The following is a 16,724-nucleotide window of genomic DNA, read 5'->3' as shown; positions in this document are numbered from 1 at the left end:
ATCAGAGCTGGAGCAAGGGAGGCAGTGGAACTAAAAGGTCACATAAGGAGGACAGGGAAACAGAATAACCCCTTTTGGCAACACCAATTAATTAGACCAGGTCAACCTGTGTTATCTGATTGAAACCTTAGAGAAAAACCATGGTAAACCTCCAAATAAACCTTTAGTAGAAACTGTAGTAGCTATTAATTTAAAAGGTGACAGAAGGACATTTGAAACTGAAAAATGAAGCTTGAAGGCTTCAATTTAGAAATCCTGAAAAATACCCAGCTGGGATTTTCCATGGGAATGGTCAGGTGAAACAAACAAAGAAAGAACAAACCCAGCTGACCTGTTACACGGGTTCACTGAAGCCACCAGCCATCCAGTCTGAGTCCCATCTCTCTGCCATTCATCAGTAATTAGGTAAATGTTGCTCTGTGATATGATTATTGTCCCTTGAGCTGACTGGAATGGTGCATTTGAACAGTGAAGGCTCCTGTTACACCATAACAAAACAGAAAAAAGAGAAGAGGCTGTCTGCACAGAAGATGCTGCAGCCTGGAGCATCCTATGTCAGCCAGCATGAGGCATGCTGGGCTTTCCCATGCTCTCTTTGTAAGTACCTTTCTCTTAATTAACTGTACATTGAGCCTGAATCCAAATTTAACACAACTTCCAGTTACTTGTTGCCCTCTGGTGACATCTCGTGGATCACATCAAGATGTCTTTGTCTTTTGGCAAAACCTGCAAAGCCTTGAGCTGAAATCTTCGTGAGAAACATGTAGTTGGAGAACAGTGGAAAATCTTTATGTCAAGGAATAGCTTAGAAAAACAATATATTATGCAAAAGCTGGTGAGCAAACCAAGTATTTATTGGGTGAAGATTTACAAGTTTTAAAACAAATTAGCCCTGAATAATAAGGCAGACAAAGGTCCTTCAAAATGTTACATTCACAATCAATAAACCTGAGGATTTCAGCTCTCCAGGCTGCTGATTACAACTCCCTACTGAAGTTACAGAACTAATGCCACATCCCATTTTAGAAAGTCAGAGATGTAACTGAAGAAGTAAAGGTTACACAGAAAAACTTCTTCAGAAAGCCCATTGAAGGACCATAGCACAAAACTGCTACACACTCTGAGCAGGAAGCTGGAATGAGTTATGGAAATTCAGCAATGCTTTGGAAATACTGTCTGTGACCCTAGCTAACAGGGTCTACTAATTTCTCCTACTTTTCCCAGGCAGTTGCCATCATATATCAAGCTTCCAAAAATGTTCTGTAGTATTTACAGTTGTGAAGAAACTTCTAAAAAAATTCCTGTGGCACCAGTTTGAAACAGTAGCTCTGTTACAGGAGAAGTGTAAAACCCCTCTAATTTATCCAAACGCTAATGTCTAGTGATAGACCAAATTTATCCTGGACATAAACCTGTTAATTTTCACCCCTGCCAGCTCCCTGAACAGCTCCTCACTCAGTGCCCTATGTTCTAAGGCTGGGTCCTGGGAGCAGTGTGGGAGCAGCCCACGGGCTCAGGTTCTGGCTGCAGGCAGGTGTGAGCCCCCTGAAGAGCAGGGATCTGCTCCCACCCACCCTGCTCGGACACCCAGGGCTGGTGCTGCACTAGAGCTGGCCACAGCTCCCCTGGCAGCAAAGGGAATTTATCTAGCAGGGGAAAGAAAGTCTGCAGTGAAAAACTTTCCTGGCAGATCAACGACCTGAATCCACTCACCTTGTGCTGGAAAGTATCAGATTTGCCATAAAAGGGCAGTAGAAGGCTGAGCAAGAGGGAAAGAATTTGTCCCCTTAGTGGCACAAATAGTAAAAATATAAAACGAAAAAATATTATTTTTTAAAAAGTAAGAAAGGAAAACCCATCCTCATTCACAGTAATGGCTGTTTAGAACCCAGAAGTACTGAGCCCTGGTCACCAGGTCCAGTCAGAAGGGTGAAATTCCTGGAGTTTGCTTCAAGACTGTCTGAGTAACTAAGGAAATAACTATGCTGAATTCAATAATACAGTTCTTATGTCATTAAAGTAACTTATCTCTATGATAAAATATGGATTTCAAAGTTTATTGAAGGGTAATTTATCTCAGTGAAAGTTTATTGGAGGTTATTTACCTCTAGGGTGCCAGGTCATTAGGTATTTGCAAAAGCTATCCAGTATGCCACAGGCATCATTGAACAACTTTTCTTGTTGTTTGCTAACTAAATAACAGGGAACCTTTGTTACATTTTGCTGAAAATTTAACCATAAAGGGAAAGGAGGAAGCCCAACAAAAACCTTTCCTAATGAGGTCTGTAGTCTCTCACTGCATACTAACATTAACTTTTTTCAAGTAAAACAAAGGAGCTTTTGGCTTGAAGTAATCATTCTTTTGCATAGGGGAGTAATGGCAATCCATTAACTGACATTCTGGTAAAATGGATAGAGAAAACACTTACCTTAAGTGAGCACTTCAGCTGCACACCACAAAGGAGGAGTTCTCCAGAAACCTATGGACCTTTTTTTTTTGGGTAGTGTGACTTTTGGGGGTTATGTAGCCAAAATATCCTAACCCAAGCCAGGTGATTCCCAGGTAAAAGTGTTAATGTGAGTGTTTAAAGAGTGATGCACTTAAGCTATTTTCTGCACAGGGTAGCTACTCATAGGTGCTTCATAGATGGTTTGGATCACTGCAATTATATCAGTTCCTCCTTCATTCCAAAAATACTTTTGCCTAAAATGAATGTCACAGTAGTAGAACTGCAGTTAGAATTTAGTAAGGAAAAAGGGATCAATCAGTCTTTATAGCACCTTATGATAACCATAAGCCAGGACAGAGAATCAGGTCCACAGTCTCCTTGCAATTTATGCACATTATTTATCTTTGCTCAGTGGTTCAGATTTCTTTCTTGAATCACTCCTTGAAACAGTGTTTTGCAATTCCAGCATTCCATGCTCATCTTTGACTTCTACCATCTACTGCAGTGCCCTCTGCCCTGTATTTCCTGAAAGACATAGAGCCAACATACTTATTCTGCATAAATACACTAGTCTGTTGCTGACAGAAAAATCTTAACCTTTCAAGGAAGTATTCCAAGTTAAAGTCAATATATATTTTAAAAGATTCTTAGTGTATAATAAAATACTATTAAATTACATAATAAAAGAAACAGATGGAGGAAAGGACAGGAAGTGGGGAAAAAGTCTTTCCATAATTTTCTAAAACTTTATCACACTTTTGTTACTTACTAGCACATTAGATATGCTTATAAATTACAAGTGTCCAACTCAGGGCACTTCCTGTTGCTGAATATAAATTTAAACATCTAAGACTAGGCATCTTGCCATCCTCACTGTGTGTTTATTGCTTTATTGTGTAAACAGAAAGATTTAATAGCACTATTAAAAGTGATATGAAACATGGTTATTGATTTTTTAGCAGAAATAAAGTGTGAATATGAGATTGTCTTAATGAAGCAGAACTACTCCAACTCCACCTACATCTTAGCTGATGAGCTTAGCTGATTTTGTATAAGGGCCTAGACATTAACCATGCTCATTGTTTACATAACCTGGGAATAGTAGTTCTGGATCAGAGGGAAGATCCATCTGTCTGAGTGCACTGCCTTCAGGACAGGGTGACTGTAAGTGTCTGGAAACAACTACAAGGAAAGCAGTGAGCATCTAGCAGTGCTTTCCCAGACTAAAGTCCATCAATCACCATGTTTCCTGACTCAACTGTACTATTCCTAAATTTAAATTTGTCCTTAATAGATTTTTCTCCCCTCCCCCCCCCCCCCCCCAATTTTTTATATACATAAATCACTGGTCTCTTGAAGCAAAACATTTGTTTGTTGTACAGAGACCCTTTATTCCATAATGCCTCTTCAGTTCTCTGTTATGAGAGAGAGGGAAATATCATTGCTCCTCTCTTTCCTCATGCATTTGTGACGTACAGACCTTAGGTAATACTGAGAAAGGCCACAGGTGCTTTGCAAGGGCAACTGTTTTGCAACATGGTTGCACAAAGCCTCCCTTAGCTGATTAGAACAGGTGGGCTGGCACCGATTTAACTCTGGGAAAATTGCCCTCCTGCAGCAAAATCTCTTAGGTTACATCCTTCTTTCTGCACAGTTCAAAACTGATGTTGGCATTGCTGCACACACAGATCCTCATATCAGTCTAGAGAGTTTAAGTCAAGGTATCAACACCACCCCCCCAAAAAAAAAAAAAAAAAGGAACAAAAAGAAAAATTTAAAAAAAAACCCACAACAAAACCAAAAACCAGTGGTGCAAATAGAGACCTGGATTGTTTATCACCTCCTAGGGCCAACATACTTTGTCAAAGTGCTTCCAGCCTAAAGTGGTTTCCAGCTGGATTACCAGGACTGGTAAGGTAGAAATTGGCATTTTCTTTACCACAGTCTACAAAACAGAAGGTTTCATGTTATAGGCCTACAAGATTTATTTGACACTTTAATCTATAAATACATGAGGTTTTCACCAGTAAAAGCACAGGCATTTTCTCAGTGGTCATTGCCACGGCTTACATTTTGAACAAAAGAACGTGTAGTATTGCATGTGAATAAGCAAACTTTGGTTCTCTTTCTAAGGACCAAGCTCTCTTCCTTGTTAAACAATGGCCTGCAGAGGACAACAAGGCAGCTGAAGGCCACACTGAATGCTACACTCTGGAAAGCTTGGGACACTGTAGAATTTAATTAGTTTTTTGAAGGCACCTTTTTTGAACATCATCATGTCTTCAGGCAGCCTGGAAAGAACTCTGGCATTTGCACGAGACTCCTTCTTGTCAGTGGCTGCTGCTTTGGGGTTACATTGCTCCAGATTACCAGTCACTGGCACACTGGTGCAGCTAAGGGAACGTGCTGTCTTTTTCTTGCCTTGAACAGATAAATAACTGAATAAAAAAGAGGTTAACTTATGTTTGGTAACATTTTGGACATCTTCTGGAAAACAGTCATCCAGGGGATCCTCTTGACCTTTCACCTGCTGACTAATCACACACTTACTGGGACTTACTGATAATTTCTTAGGCTGTACTACTGTTTTTCTAGAAGGTGTTTTGTATTTCCCTCCATCTAAGTAAAGCTGAGGAACATTGCTAATGGCATCAGAAGTAGGCTGAACTATTGTAGTGGGGATTCCTGCCCCATCACCAGAATTGATGTAGTGCAACCCATAATTCTGGCTAATGATTTGGGCTGCAGTGTGTTGAATGATGCTCCAGTCCTGCAGAATATCTTCCCTGGTTGTGAACTGAGATGTCACAGTAAAGCGGATGATGAACTTGTCATGGATGGTTGCTGGAATGAGGAAGAGCCTGCCAGAACTGCTTAGTTCTTTCAGGAGTTTTTCTGTCAGCCAATTGGGACCCTGTTTCAAATATGAATTAAAAAATACTATAGTTAAAACTTCCAGTGACATCCAAACATATCTAAGAATTGCAATCACAAATTCTTAAACGGAAATATATTCACAGTTTTTAATGTCTGGGGAGAGATCAGCTGTGGTCAGTTCATTCCAAAGGGACATGCAAAAGGGCCAATCTTTACCTTTAGGCGAAATACAACCAGCCCAAGATGTCTCTTGGCAGGAATTTCAAAGAGTGGGTCACTTTTAACCAAGGATTCAAAGAATTTGGCTGTTTCAGTACCCTACAATTAAGGGGGGAAAAAAAGTTATCTGTTTGTCACAAACCCACTTGTAAGATGCTAAACTGGGTAGCAGTTAAGCTAAAGGATTCCTTTAGTTAAAAGGATTCCTTTCCTTACTGAAGCACATCACTCCAATGCATGAATAAGAGCAAACAGAAAAATGATATCAAAGCTAAGAATTTTTAAGTCTGTCTCTATTTGCCCAAACCCTTGAAAATGAACATGAATAACTGGCCTATACATAGGGATTTTCTACAGGTTTTAAAAGAGAATGTGCCTTCTCATATTAGAGTCCTTTTGCAGCAACCATTGATCCACAATGTGACCCCTCATATTTACACTCATCAGAGACTCAAGCCTGTTACATTTTCCTAGTGGTGGTTCAGTTATTCATCACAGCCTGCCTCCCAAACAGCTGCCACTTGACCTCAAAGAAAGCTTCTCCAGATTATGGCTCAGTAAAGTGCAGAAGGCAGTGACCAAGTCCCTTTCCACTGTCCAATGCTGTCAAGAAGGGGACAGGAAATGTTTTGTCTACACAGTCAATCTCTACAGATTATTTTAGAGTAAAACCAGCACGCATTTAGAATTCACGTGCAAGCTTTGCGTGTGAGAGGATTTCTGTTACTCATCTCTGCATCTCTGAGTGTACTAATCTCACCTACCAAGAGCTGAACATAACACATTGGTAATTCACACACCTGTCGGACATGAGCTTGAAGCTTTTTCACCCCAAATGAACGAAGCACAAACCACAGCTTCAAAGAGCGAAATCGACGACTCAGTGGAATCTGCCAGTGCTGTGAAAACAGAACAGTGCATCAGTGAGTACAGAAACAACAGAAGGGAGAGTTCCCCTTCCACTGATACATGTCTTGCTTCAGACTCAGGTCAGAAACCTCTCTTGAGATGAATAGTGTCATATTACTGAAAATCTGCTAAGCCTAGGAAACAGCCATCAAAGAAACACTGTGTCCCCATGTTTTTCAATTATTTGCAAAAATTAGATATTGGCTATTCCCTTTAATTTATGGCTTAGATATGCTTAGAATTTTAAATTAATCACCAGCTTATAACAACAACTTTTTGCATTCAAGAGCATAATCAATTTAATATGTGGCCATTTACACTTTAGGACTGACTAGTGCTTGCTTCACCTCCTGTAATTTCCTGAACATTTTCCTAAACAGATTATATATAGCAAGATTTGATACTGGGCTAGACCGTTCCAGACAAAGCAACACCTACTCCAAGGAAAAGAGTGAGAAAACCTGTAAAGGAGTATTTCAGGGAAGCCACACAATCACGTGCAGGATCCAATTTAACCACAAGAGGGACTCAATATCCTTGTTTCCGTCCCTCCCTCTCTCCACTCTAGTGAAAAGCACTATTGATTTCAAGAAAACAATTATCTTTTCAGGACTAGGGTGAGATCATAGCAGAAATAATTGGCAGTGAATATTCCTTTGTATTACTGTACTGAAATCTGCTGTAAGATGTATCTGCAGTGAAATGTCTCTTAGCTCTCCTATGAATACCTTAATCTGAAGAAAAAATGAAATTCATTCTCCTGCTGCTTCAGTGCATGGCTTTTCCATTGTTTATTCCTTTCTCTCTTTTATTACATATCAGAGATACAAGAAATCCAGCCAAAATGGCATCAGTAGGAATTACTACAGCAACACAGTACACAGAAATGACCCTTTGCATTAGAAAGGCAAGGTTGGATCTGCATCTGTGTAAAAATCTTAAGTACTTCAATCTGAAAGCAATTTTAAAATTAATCTTCATAACCAGGGCTTACTGCAAAATTTTGCTATTTTCTCTGCATTAGGGTCTCAGTATAATTTGGTTTACATAGTAAGACCAGCTATAAAATAAGCATAATCCAGAATGTGAGAAAAATTTTACAGTCTGATTAAAAATTTTATAGGCAATATAAAATATCAACTTAAATATCAACTTACCATGAAGTCAATTGCAGCTTCTGAATTGGCATGTCTGAGGTAGACAGGGTTAACACTGAAGGTTTGATGCAACTTGTATTTATCTTTAACCCTGTCGATTGTAGAAGGAACTAGATTTAACAACGCAAGTGCAGAGAAAAACTTTTCAATTTGCATGTTATCCTTTTGGTGTTGTTTGTTTTTTGACTATACTCACCAAAATCCAGTGCAGTCAAAGTGGACCATCATCCACTTAGAAGGATTAAAAGTAAAGGAATCTGCATATTCAATTCCATCCAAAAACAATCGAAACTCAGGACATACAAATGCCGTTCCTGCATATGCAGCATCAATATGAAGCCAGAGTCCCTCAGCAGCACCTGTTGGAATTGAGATTGTTGTTATGAAAGGGATATAGGGAATCAAAGTGCATGCTAATCTCTCCTCTCTGCAAACCAGGAGCAGTGTTTTGGAAGAGTCAGACAAGCAATTGACAATCTAGTTTTATTCTAAAGGTATGGATCCATAATGTCAAAATATAGGATAATGCTGAAACCGGGTGGACTCTAATAAAATTCACTATTCTATATTTTATGTGAGTGAGTCTTTTTAACATTTGATTTCTCTCACCTGCCCTTTCACTAAGTGAAATTCCCCAGTACCCCTCAGTTGCACAAAGCCAAAATAAAGACATAGTGGCAAGCAAAAAAGGGCCCAGAAATAGAAGCCACAATCTGACCCATAAGAGAAAGCTCCTCAGATCTTCAGCAGCTACTGGTCAGAATTTATGCTGGAATAGAATTTGCAACCATGTCAAGTTTACATATGATATTGATTGATCCACAGGCTGTCCTACCAGAATCTACCTTCAAAACTCCTTTGCTAGATTAAATATTAATATGTCCATCCTACAACAGTACCACACAGTCTGTATTTCCTGAATAACCACATTAAAGATTTATCAGTTGGCAAATTTCATCCATCTCAAATGGAATGTATTTCAGCATCCTAACCTAATTCTTACAGAAATCACTGCAGTCTTGTACTGACTTCAGTCATCCCTGAAACATGTCTGAAAAACTCAGCTCTCCTTCATTTTGGTATGAAAAAGTCTAAGAGTATCTTCTAGATACTTTCATAGATCAAAATCAGGGAAAAAAAAAAACCCAAAACACTTACAAACTGGACCCAGTTCTGAGAGATTGTCAAAAGCACAGACACCAGTTGTACCCAAAGTTGCACAGACCTAGAAAAAAAAAAACTGTTATAATGGATTTGGTTTATTTTAATACATGGATGCAACACTTTAAAAGTGGGCAGCTTATTGCAGGCAATCAAAACATTAAAACTTTTTATTTAATAAAATAGAACTTCTTGTATACATTTGAATCTTCAGCTAATGTATTTTAACACAACAGGAAATTTTTAAAATGTAATTTCATGTTGACATTAAGAATATAACACTATGTCAATATCCCCAACCAGAAAGTTGAACATACAAAGACTGGCACTAGGCCTTTTTTTCTGTCTTCTGCAATGGCTTTCTTCAAAGTTTCACCTCTGAGGGAAAAGTTCTCATCCACAGGCAGAAATTTTATCTTCACAAGAGAAATCAAGCCAGCCTTTTCTACAGAGGAATGTGCCTTTAAAATAAGAAAAACAGTAAGAGCTCAAGCTCTGAGGCTGAACAGCTGTGATAAGTTATGGCTTTATGAAAGACAGTGGTGGCAAGAAATACAGAGATAACGACCTTATTGTAATCCCTATTAATACAAGTCTGAAAGCATCTTCTTTGTAACTGTAAGAAATTGTACACTGTAATTCCAAAGAATGCTTCATTTACTTGGGTACTGGTTTCTAAAATATAATAATAGCCATCCTCATCTTGTGTTTGGAGGGCCATTTATCATAACTCAGCTCTTAAAAGAGCCTCCTAGAAATGAATCAGCCTCAGTTTATTCCCTCCTCCCTGCCATAAGAAGATAAATCCCCTGAAGTGTGTTTACTTCTGGATAGAGCAAAACATCTTACAAGATACAGTCCTTTTAGTTATACTAAGAGAGAATGAGCATGAGTGTGTCTTCTGTGGTAGTTTTCCCAGGGGAACACAACTGCTCAGTTCAGGAGGCCAAGGACAGAACAAGTCTGCTGGCAAAAGCCGACAGTGGAGCCCACAGCCAGGAGCAGCATTTAGGTAACAGTGCCTTGAGCATGCCTGTCTCCGAGGGGAAGGAGGCTGGGAAGAAACAGCATGAGCTCAGCACATAGTTCCTGGAGTAAGGCTTTGTGAAAAAGAGGAAGGAAGTGCAGAAATCAGTCATGTGAAACAATCTCTTGAGGACTGCCAAGGCCCTAAAAGCCTCGCCTCACACTGAGTCAGCTTCCCCATCTGCAGAAAGCAGCAGTAGGGGAACTGGTCCACACTTGGGAGGCACTCATGTGGTGTTATACAGAAATGTGACTTCACATGGCAAAGGCTGAGTGAGACAACAGAAGCAATTTGTCTTCCTTGGAATCATAAGAACCTACTTGATCAGATGCATAAGCGACGAGGCAAGAATTGAGCGAGGACTCATCAGTGTCTGGCTCAGAAACCTTCATCTCTAGAATTTTGTTCTTCCGTGCTGCCAGCAGTGCAACCAAGGTTGATTCACTCACAGTGCTCTGCAAAGACATTGCTCAGTTACTGCAACTGCTACTTCCTTGCTATTTTGCCAGGGATCTGCTGAAATCAGTGAAATGCCCAGCTGCCCACCCCCTCTTCTGTTCCTACTCCTGCTTTTCTCTGACGCAGTGGAGAGTCATTAGCTGATGAGCAGTTCTCTGGGCCAGCAACACAAAACAAAGCCTTTTAACTGCTGCATATTTTAACATGCAGCACTGAGTTCTGGGGAGTAAATAAACTACATTTTCCTTTTGTTCTACAAATAAAACATAGTATTTCCCATAAAATAACAAACATGATCAAAGCCCCTTATAATAACAAAGACGCAGCACTGATTCCAGGGAACTCTTGCTTACACCTTCTGGAAGGAGGTAACAGTTCAGGCCTTGACCTTGCACCTCTCAGAGACAAAAAGTAGACATGAGAAAAAGGAAAAATAACTTCTTGTGTGGCTAAGAACTGTGGCAGAAGGATGGTGATAACGATTCCTCTTCTAATTTTGTAAGAATCACTTTAGTGCAAAATTTGGTGATGTGAAACAGATTAAAGAAATTAAATCTGACTCATTTTTCCTTAAAAAGACCGCAAGAATACCTGCTGTTTGTCCATAACAGAGCACTAAAAGCAATAGCAGTTTCTATTCTATAATCTACCACATTTAATACTAAAATCTGGGAAAATAATGGCAAATTTAGATTCAGAGCCATATAGAAAATTTTGTTGGTTTTGTCCCTAAGAAAACTATCACCCAGAGAGAAATTCACTTGAAAACAAATGTTGATAAGGCCGTCTCTAATCTCCCCTACCTGTAATACTCCTCCACCCACACTATCAGGATGGTGGTGCAGGAATTTATCTGGAAGGCCCAGCATTTTTGCCAACCAATCCATCACATTCATTTCCAGTTCTGTACAGGCTGGGCTGGAGGCCTAGAAAAAAATGAAAAAGGAGAATCAGGCTGTAATTCACCTTGGGCACTGATCCCTAGTCCAACTGAGAGCTGAGAGGCAACGAGCTAATCTGATACAGCTACATGGAGACCACACCAACCAATTTCTTATAGGCTTATGAGCTTCTACTTTCTTACACAGACACACACATCTAAAAATCTGGGCAACTTTGGCACTGGGGAAAACACTGGCTTCAGAAACTACTGTGGTGTGCAGAGTCATAAGCATGTAGTGCTCTGTAGCTGCTGCAGGAGGATTCAAAATACGTAGATATTCTGGCCCAGGATACAAAACAATTATTTTCAGAAGAAGAAAAATAGGAAGTGTGTTCTCTCAAAGGAGCAGGAGAACTGGAATGGAGCCCAATCTAGCCTGCAGTCATGGATGGTGGCCGCCCTATTGCTTACACTGCTTGTGTAAGAGTCTTGGCACTGAGACTAGATGACAAGGAACAATGCTCAGTGGGATATGCAAAGAATTTGAAAACAGACATTTCTAGTATTTTTTTTTTTTTTCATTCACTTCTCACTACTAGGTATTGCTTGTTCTTATATGTTCTTTTGGGGTTTTTTTTTAAGTGACAATTTTCATTTATGCAACAACATACAGTTGGTTAAACAAATAATTATACTGAGAGAACAAGAAAGAATGACTAAGACCTGGTCTTGCACATGACGCACAGGGGAGGAATGTCTAAAATAGCCACAAAAAATTTACCCATGTGAATCCCAAGCAGTTAATTGCATCAGCCAACATATCTCCAAGGAGTGAAGGCCAGGAAGTTAGAGCTGGAAAGTAGGCATGCATGTGTGGACTTTGCCAATGGACTACCTAGAACAGAATTATGTAGAAGTTCAGTCTGAAAATGTCACAAAACTTTGCATGAGATGTAGTGGTTCCTATCTGTTTGAAGTGAGAGAAAAGGATTACAGCAACATAATACATGCAACTATATATCTGCTAGCAGAGGGCTGCACAGATAATATCAACAGGGGAGCAGCACTAGCAGATAATAACACTGCATTATTAACAGATAAATTGCAAATAACAGCAAAAGCATTTATCTGAATTAAACAGGCAGACAAAGATTCTGAACAGGAAAGAATGTTGTGCCGTGTTTGAAAGAGGAGAGTCAGAAACATTCATCAAAATATTTATCTTTATAAAGGTAATCCTTGCAACAAAGTTGCTAATTTTCTCAAACAAGTTGCCTTTAGCTGCACACAGCAATTTACAACTATATAAACCCTTCTATACACCTGAATGAGATTCTGTGTGGCACACTGGCATAAATACACGTAATCTGATTGCCTCTCCTACATCAGATCAAGTTTCTGCAAACATCTACAAAAAAATTTGAGAACGGGGTTTGAAAAAGCTTCTTACATTAAACATGCAATTTGGTAATATGAATTCCCTTAGCAGAATCTGCAGTATCCATGTACAAGAGGGAGTAGACTTTTATATTCAAAGTGCAGGAGACAAGCCTTGTATGTGCATGAAGCTGGGCAAGAGTTGTTTCACCTTGCTGTGCCCAGTTTTCACATCTCTGAAATTAAGATTATATGGTTCAGCAGGTAGAGACATTGTGAAGCTTATGATTTTCTCATACTGCTGAATTTGTTTCCCTATAAGCAAATATGAATTATATACAAAGTAGTTAAAAAATACACTCACAATCTAACCCCTAAAATTATAGTTAAGAACACAACTATGGACATAACATCTACAAGATTCATGCTACATTTTTGGGTACTTCACTTATCTAGAACAATGTTCTACAGAATCTGCGCCTTCCCAGGATTTGGTGTTCACCCCAGGTAGTAATGGCCTTTTCCTGTCATGATTATACTTCATTTCTTACCCCTGGCATAATAATCTTCTCTATATCTCCAAAGATGTCGTCCCAGCTGTCTGGGTCCATTGGGGCAGAGTCTGGCAGCTGGGCTCTCATGTAACCTGGCTGTACATCAGGAGTCACCCGTCGCTCTCTCACATTGCTCAGGTACTGGCAAATGTAATCCACCATCTCTTTCCCTGGAAGAGGCAAACCAGTGGTTTCAGTTTCAGTTAGGGAAACACTAACAGTACAGGCACTCCACACAATCTGTCCTTAGCATTGGACAGAGATTCCAGCAGCATTGGAATACTGCTCCCAGCTCCTCCCTCCTACACTCTACTTGTCCCATCTAATAATGTTCTAAAACAGGCTCATAGGGCTTTTTTCAGTGCCATCATCCAAGAGTTCAAATGTACCTTTAAAACCCAATCATGGTACAAGTAGTTTGTTTGGTTACTGAAAGGTTAGATTTTCTTGCCTACAAATTAACTGAAACTGCATTTCACAGGAATTAAATTTTCATGTCCTGCACGTCCTTGTCATTATAGCAAACCCACTTTCGCATCCTCTGAAATCAGCTGCATAGCTCCACACCCTTTCTCCACTTTTTAAGGCAATCTCCTGCAGCCCTGGAACCAAAGTTGGCTCTCCATCTCCAGAACTGTCCAAGTACCACTGCAGTCTCAGGGTGTGAAGCCAGTGAAAAGCTATTGTGCATAACCCCTTAGCACAAGTTTATTCAGAATTACAGCTTTGCAGCTTTCCCTCAGCATCTTAGATGTAAGACCAAAAAGGCTAAGTTACCCACAGACACTAAATCCATTAATTTAAACTCAACCCTGGGACACATTTTTGCCTCAGCAGATCCAAGGCCAAGTACACATTTAAAGAGCCCATCCTAATTTTGGGTATCACTCACAGCCCTACAACAGTTGATCTCCATGAGCAAATGTTAACTATTGGCAAGAGCCACAGTTCACTCACCTCTCTGTCTGTACTCCTCAGGCTCCATACTGATTCCTTGGGAATGCACCTCTTCAAACCTGGGCCACAACCTTTTGGGAGCTGTGGTCAGTTTGGTCTGGTGCCCTGCCAGCTGTTTCCCCCTTTATAGCTCCCTTTATCTCTCAGACTCACACATGCTGGAAAAGGTTTAACAGGCAGGTCATTGGTGAGTGTTTATCTAACTCCTCCCAGCTGAGGGTTTTTACAATCTCTCATGTTCTCATCTGTGCTCTTTTGATGTGTAAGATAGTGTATCACTAAGAGGAGCTGTCTCTGCACTTTCCCATTTTCAATCAGTCTTTCAGAAGTCTCACAGTAATCCATGCCATGAATGTAAGGCACATTAACATGAGACTTGTGGGAGAGAAAAAGCTCAAGAGCTTTCAAAACCAAATAAAAGCTAGCAGATGTTACGCCAGCACACCCAGCCACTGTGCTAGCAGTAGCCATGAAAACAAGATACCAGCACAGAACAAATTTGATATGGGAGACAGCGACTTTTCCTAAGAATTGAGAATTCTTGTTTTTTCCCCAAAAGAAGAGTACACTACATCCCCACAAGTATTTAGTCCTTATGCTCTCAGTCCCATGCTGCTAAAAGGAAAGGCTTCACAGTCATTGCCAGTTCCAGAACTACAATGTGAAGCAGCAATGATCCTTTTTGTGGATTTCCTGCCCCTCAGATCAGAGCAGGTTACACAAAGCAGGGTGATGTTCCTCCACGGATACCACCCGAGACCACTGAGCTGGGGAGAGGCACCTTTTCCTTCACTGTGCTTTCTCCTGTATGATATGCATAAGCACTGGGATTTAGTCTTGTCTCTCCAGAATTCCTCCAAGTCCTCCACCTGGATTGTTCTCAGTTTGAAAGAACAGCCTTATAGATTGCCTCTTGTTCCAGTTTTAGGACCTGAAAACACATCCTGACCTCTCTCTGGCAGCACAGTCTTTGACACTACTCAATGTGGAATCCTTATCCATCTTCACTTGCTCTACACTGCACCAGGCAGCCCTGGGAAAAGAGAGAGGCAGGACTTGTGGACTAAGCACCAGAAAGGGAAATTATTTCCCATACAACACATTCTTGCCTATTTTTGCCATACCCTAGGCTCCTGCTTGGGGCTGGCCCTGCTGGAGGCAGGATGCCAGGCTAGGCAGACGCTGAGTCTGATACCTCCCAGCAGTTTTGCTGTTCTCTCACAAGAGAGAACTGGCTGCCAGAGCAGATTTGATTCTCTGCCCCAGGTACTCTAATGCAGCACAACCACTTACATAGTTCTAGAAAGTTTTTACATTGTTCTCACACACGCTGTCTACAGAACAGTGTGAAACCTTTCCTTTTTTTCTGCTGCAAATAGATACTTGAGAAGGAACTGTTTTACAGATATGAGAAAGATGCTCTGACACACACACATCAAAAGATTAATGTACTGAAATAAAAAAACCCAAATTGATAAAAAGGCTTTGAGAGAAGTGCAAAAAACCACTATATGCATGTTCATCTTTTTATCTCATATTGCTCTGGAAACCTTAGGAAAAAAGTAACAAGCTGCCTGCATGTTTAATAGGAATTTATGAACAACTTTTGGCTGTACTGTAAGTGATCCCATAATGGGGAACAGGCTAAGAAGGGACAGGAATCAAGCACAACTCAAAATGAGCCCAAAGTTCTCAAAAACCCTGATTTTAGCTCATGACAAGTGATCAATATGCTAATATATATGGACATCTGTTGAAAGAAACAGATGGTAGCTAATTACATTTATATTTTTAATTTGGAACAGCAAATAAGGAACAATATTTTTAACAATGTTTTCAGAGCGAAACTATATAGTAAATATTTCATGTAACATATACCCTGCACTTTAGCTCAAAGGTGACAGTTTCATTGACTTCATCTCTTGTTCTGTGCAGAAGAGAACAAACAGCAAGTCCTGTTTGGAGCTAAAATGAAATAGCTGATAATGGATTACAGGTAGGGTAAATATTGCCGGTGATAAATAAGGGTTTGTTATAGCTACGCTGCACTCAGAAGGGTTTTGCTATGGACAATGAGGAATAGAATATTTGCTCACAGGAAACAGAACTAATAGAAAAGGTTCATTTCATTGTGTGCTGCCAACATCTGCTGTCACAACCGTGGGAAAATCTCCACTTGGATGTTGCCACTATCACCACTCAAACAGTGCCACTCTTATCATTATTAAGAAATCACAGAGATTACACTGTTGTTAAATTTGTGGGATGTGAGGACACAAACATTATTTTGATCACAAAATAATTCATTGGAGCAATGCCTAAGCAGCACATTTCCCTTGGCTAACTGGTTCCTCAATCTGTTAATGATGTAATGGATAGTTCCTGAAAAAAATCCCTAAAATAGAGCAATTTCCAGTTAACCACTGCACAGGGTTTGCTTCAAGTCCTAGTACTAGCCTGATAATGTCCTTGAAAATAATTCTTCTAATAATTCTTCTTCACCACCACAGATTTCCCATTTTTATCTTTCGATTATTTTTAGCTTGAATTTGCCAATCAAAATCAAATTTACCAAATATATAACAATACAAAGATAATTAGAATTTTTCCTGCCAAATCTATAAACCCAAGTCAAATTTTGACCAGTTTGAAAAGTTTTGTACAGTGCAGTGCAATTATTTCCCCATTCCTCCC

The 16,724-nt window shown here is 39.9% G+C and overlaps 1 protein-coding gene and 1 long non-coding RNA gene across 5 annotated transcripts; one reads left to right on the top strand and one right to left on the bottom strand.

Annotated features, from left to right (window-relative positions):
- Window positions 1–3,096: 3,096 nt before the first annotated feature.
- On the bottom strand, window positions 3,097–14,122 carry HDC (histidine decarboxylase). Of its 4 annotated transcripts, XM_053955143.1 has the most exons (14): window positions 14,031–14,122; window positions 13,071–13,243; window positions 11,924–12,037; window positions 11,063–11,185; window positions 10,121–10,255; window positions 9,091–9,234; window positions 8,771–8,837; window positions 7,809–7,971; window positions 7,613–7,703; window positions 6,347–6,445; window positions 5,544–5,645; window positions 4,710–5,364; window positions 4,309–4,395; window positions 3,097–3,632 (listed from the first exon to the last, which is right to left on the bottom strand). In XM_053955143.1, exons 1-13 carry the CDS (start codon window positions 14,056–14,058, stop codon window positions 4,313–4,315), a joined length of 1,977 nt encoding a protein of 658 aa, XP_053811118.1. In that variant the 5' UTR covers window positions 14,059–14,122; the 3' UTR covers window positions 3,097–3,632; window positions 4,309–4,312. The 4 variants fall into 4 exon arrangements, with proteins under 4 accessions (XP_053811118.1, XP_053811117.1, XP_053811119.1 ...); XM_053955142.1 differs by lacking the exons at window positions 3,097–3,632; window positions 4,309–4,395 and having other exon boundaries at window positions 4,418–5,364; XM_053955144.1 differs by lacking the exons at window positions 3,097–3,632; window positions 4,309–4,395; window positions 9,091–9,234 and having other exon boundaries at window positions 4,418–5,364.
- On the top strand, window positions 3,909–4,666 carry LOC128794877 (uncharacterized). Its single transcript, XR_008433296.1, has 3 exons — window positions 3,909–4,171; window positions 4,298–4,361; window positions 4,584–4,666. It is a non-coding gene; the product is annotated as an uncharacterized LOC128794877 (long non-coding RNA).
- Window positions 14,123–16,724: the final 2,602 nt, after the last annotated feature.

Source organism: Vidua chalybeata, chromosome 13 (genome assembly GCF_026979565.1).
Source record: "Vidua chalybeata isolate OUT-0048 chromosome 13, bVidCha1 merged haplotype, whole genome shotgun sequence".
Classification (NCBI taxonomy): Eukaryota; Metazoa; Chordata; class Aves; order Passeriformes; family Viduidae; genus Vidua; species Vidua chalybeata.
The sequence above is the reverse complement of the archived record's forward strand: the minus strand, read 5'-3'. Positions and strand labels throughout refer to the sequence as shown.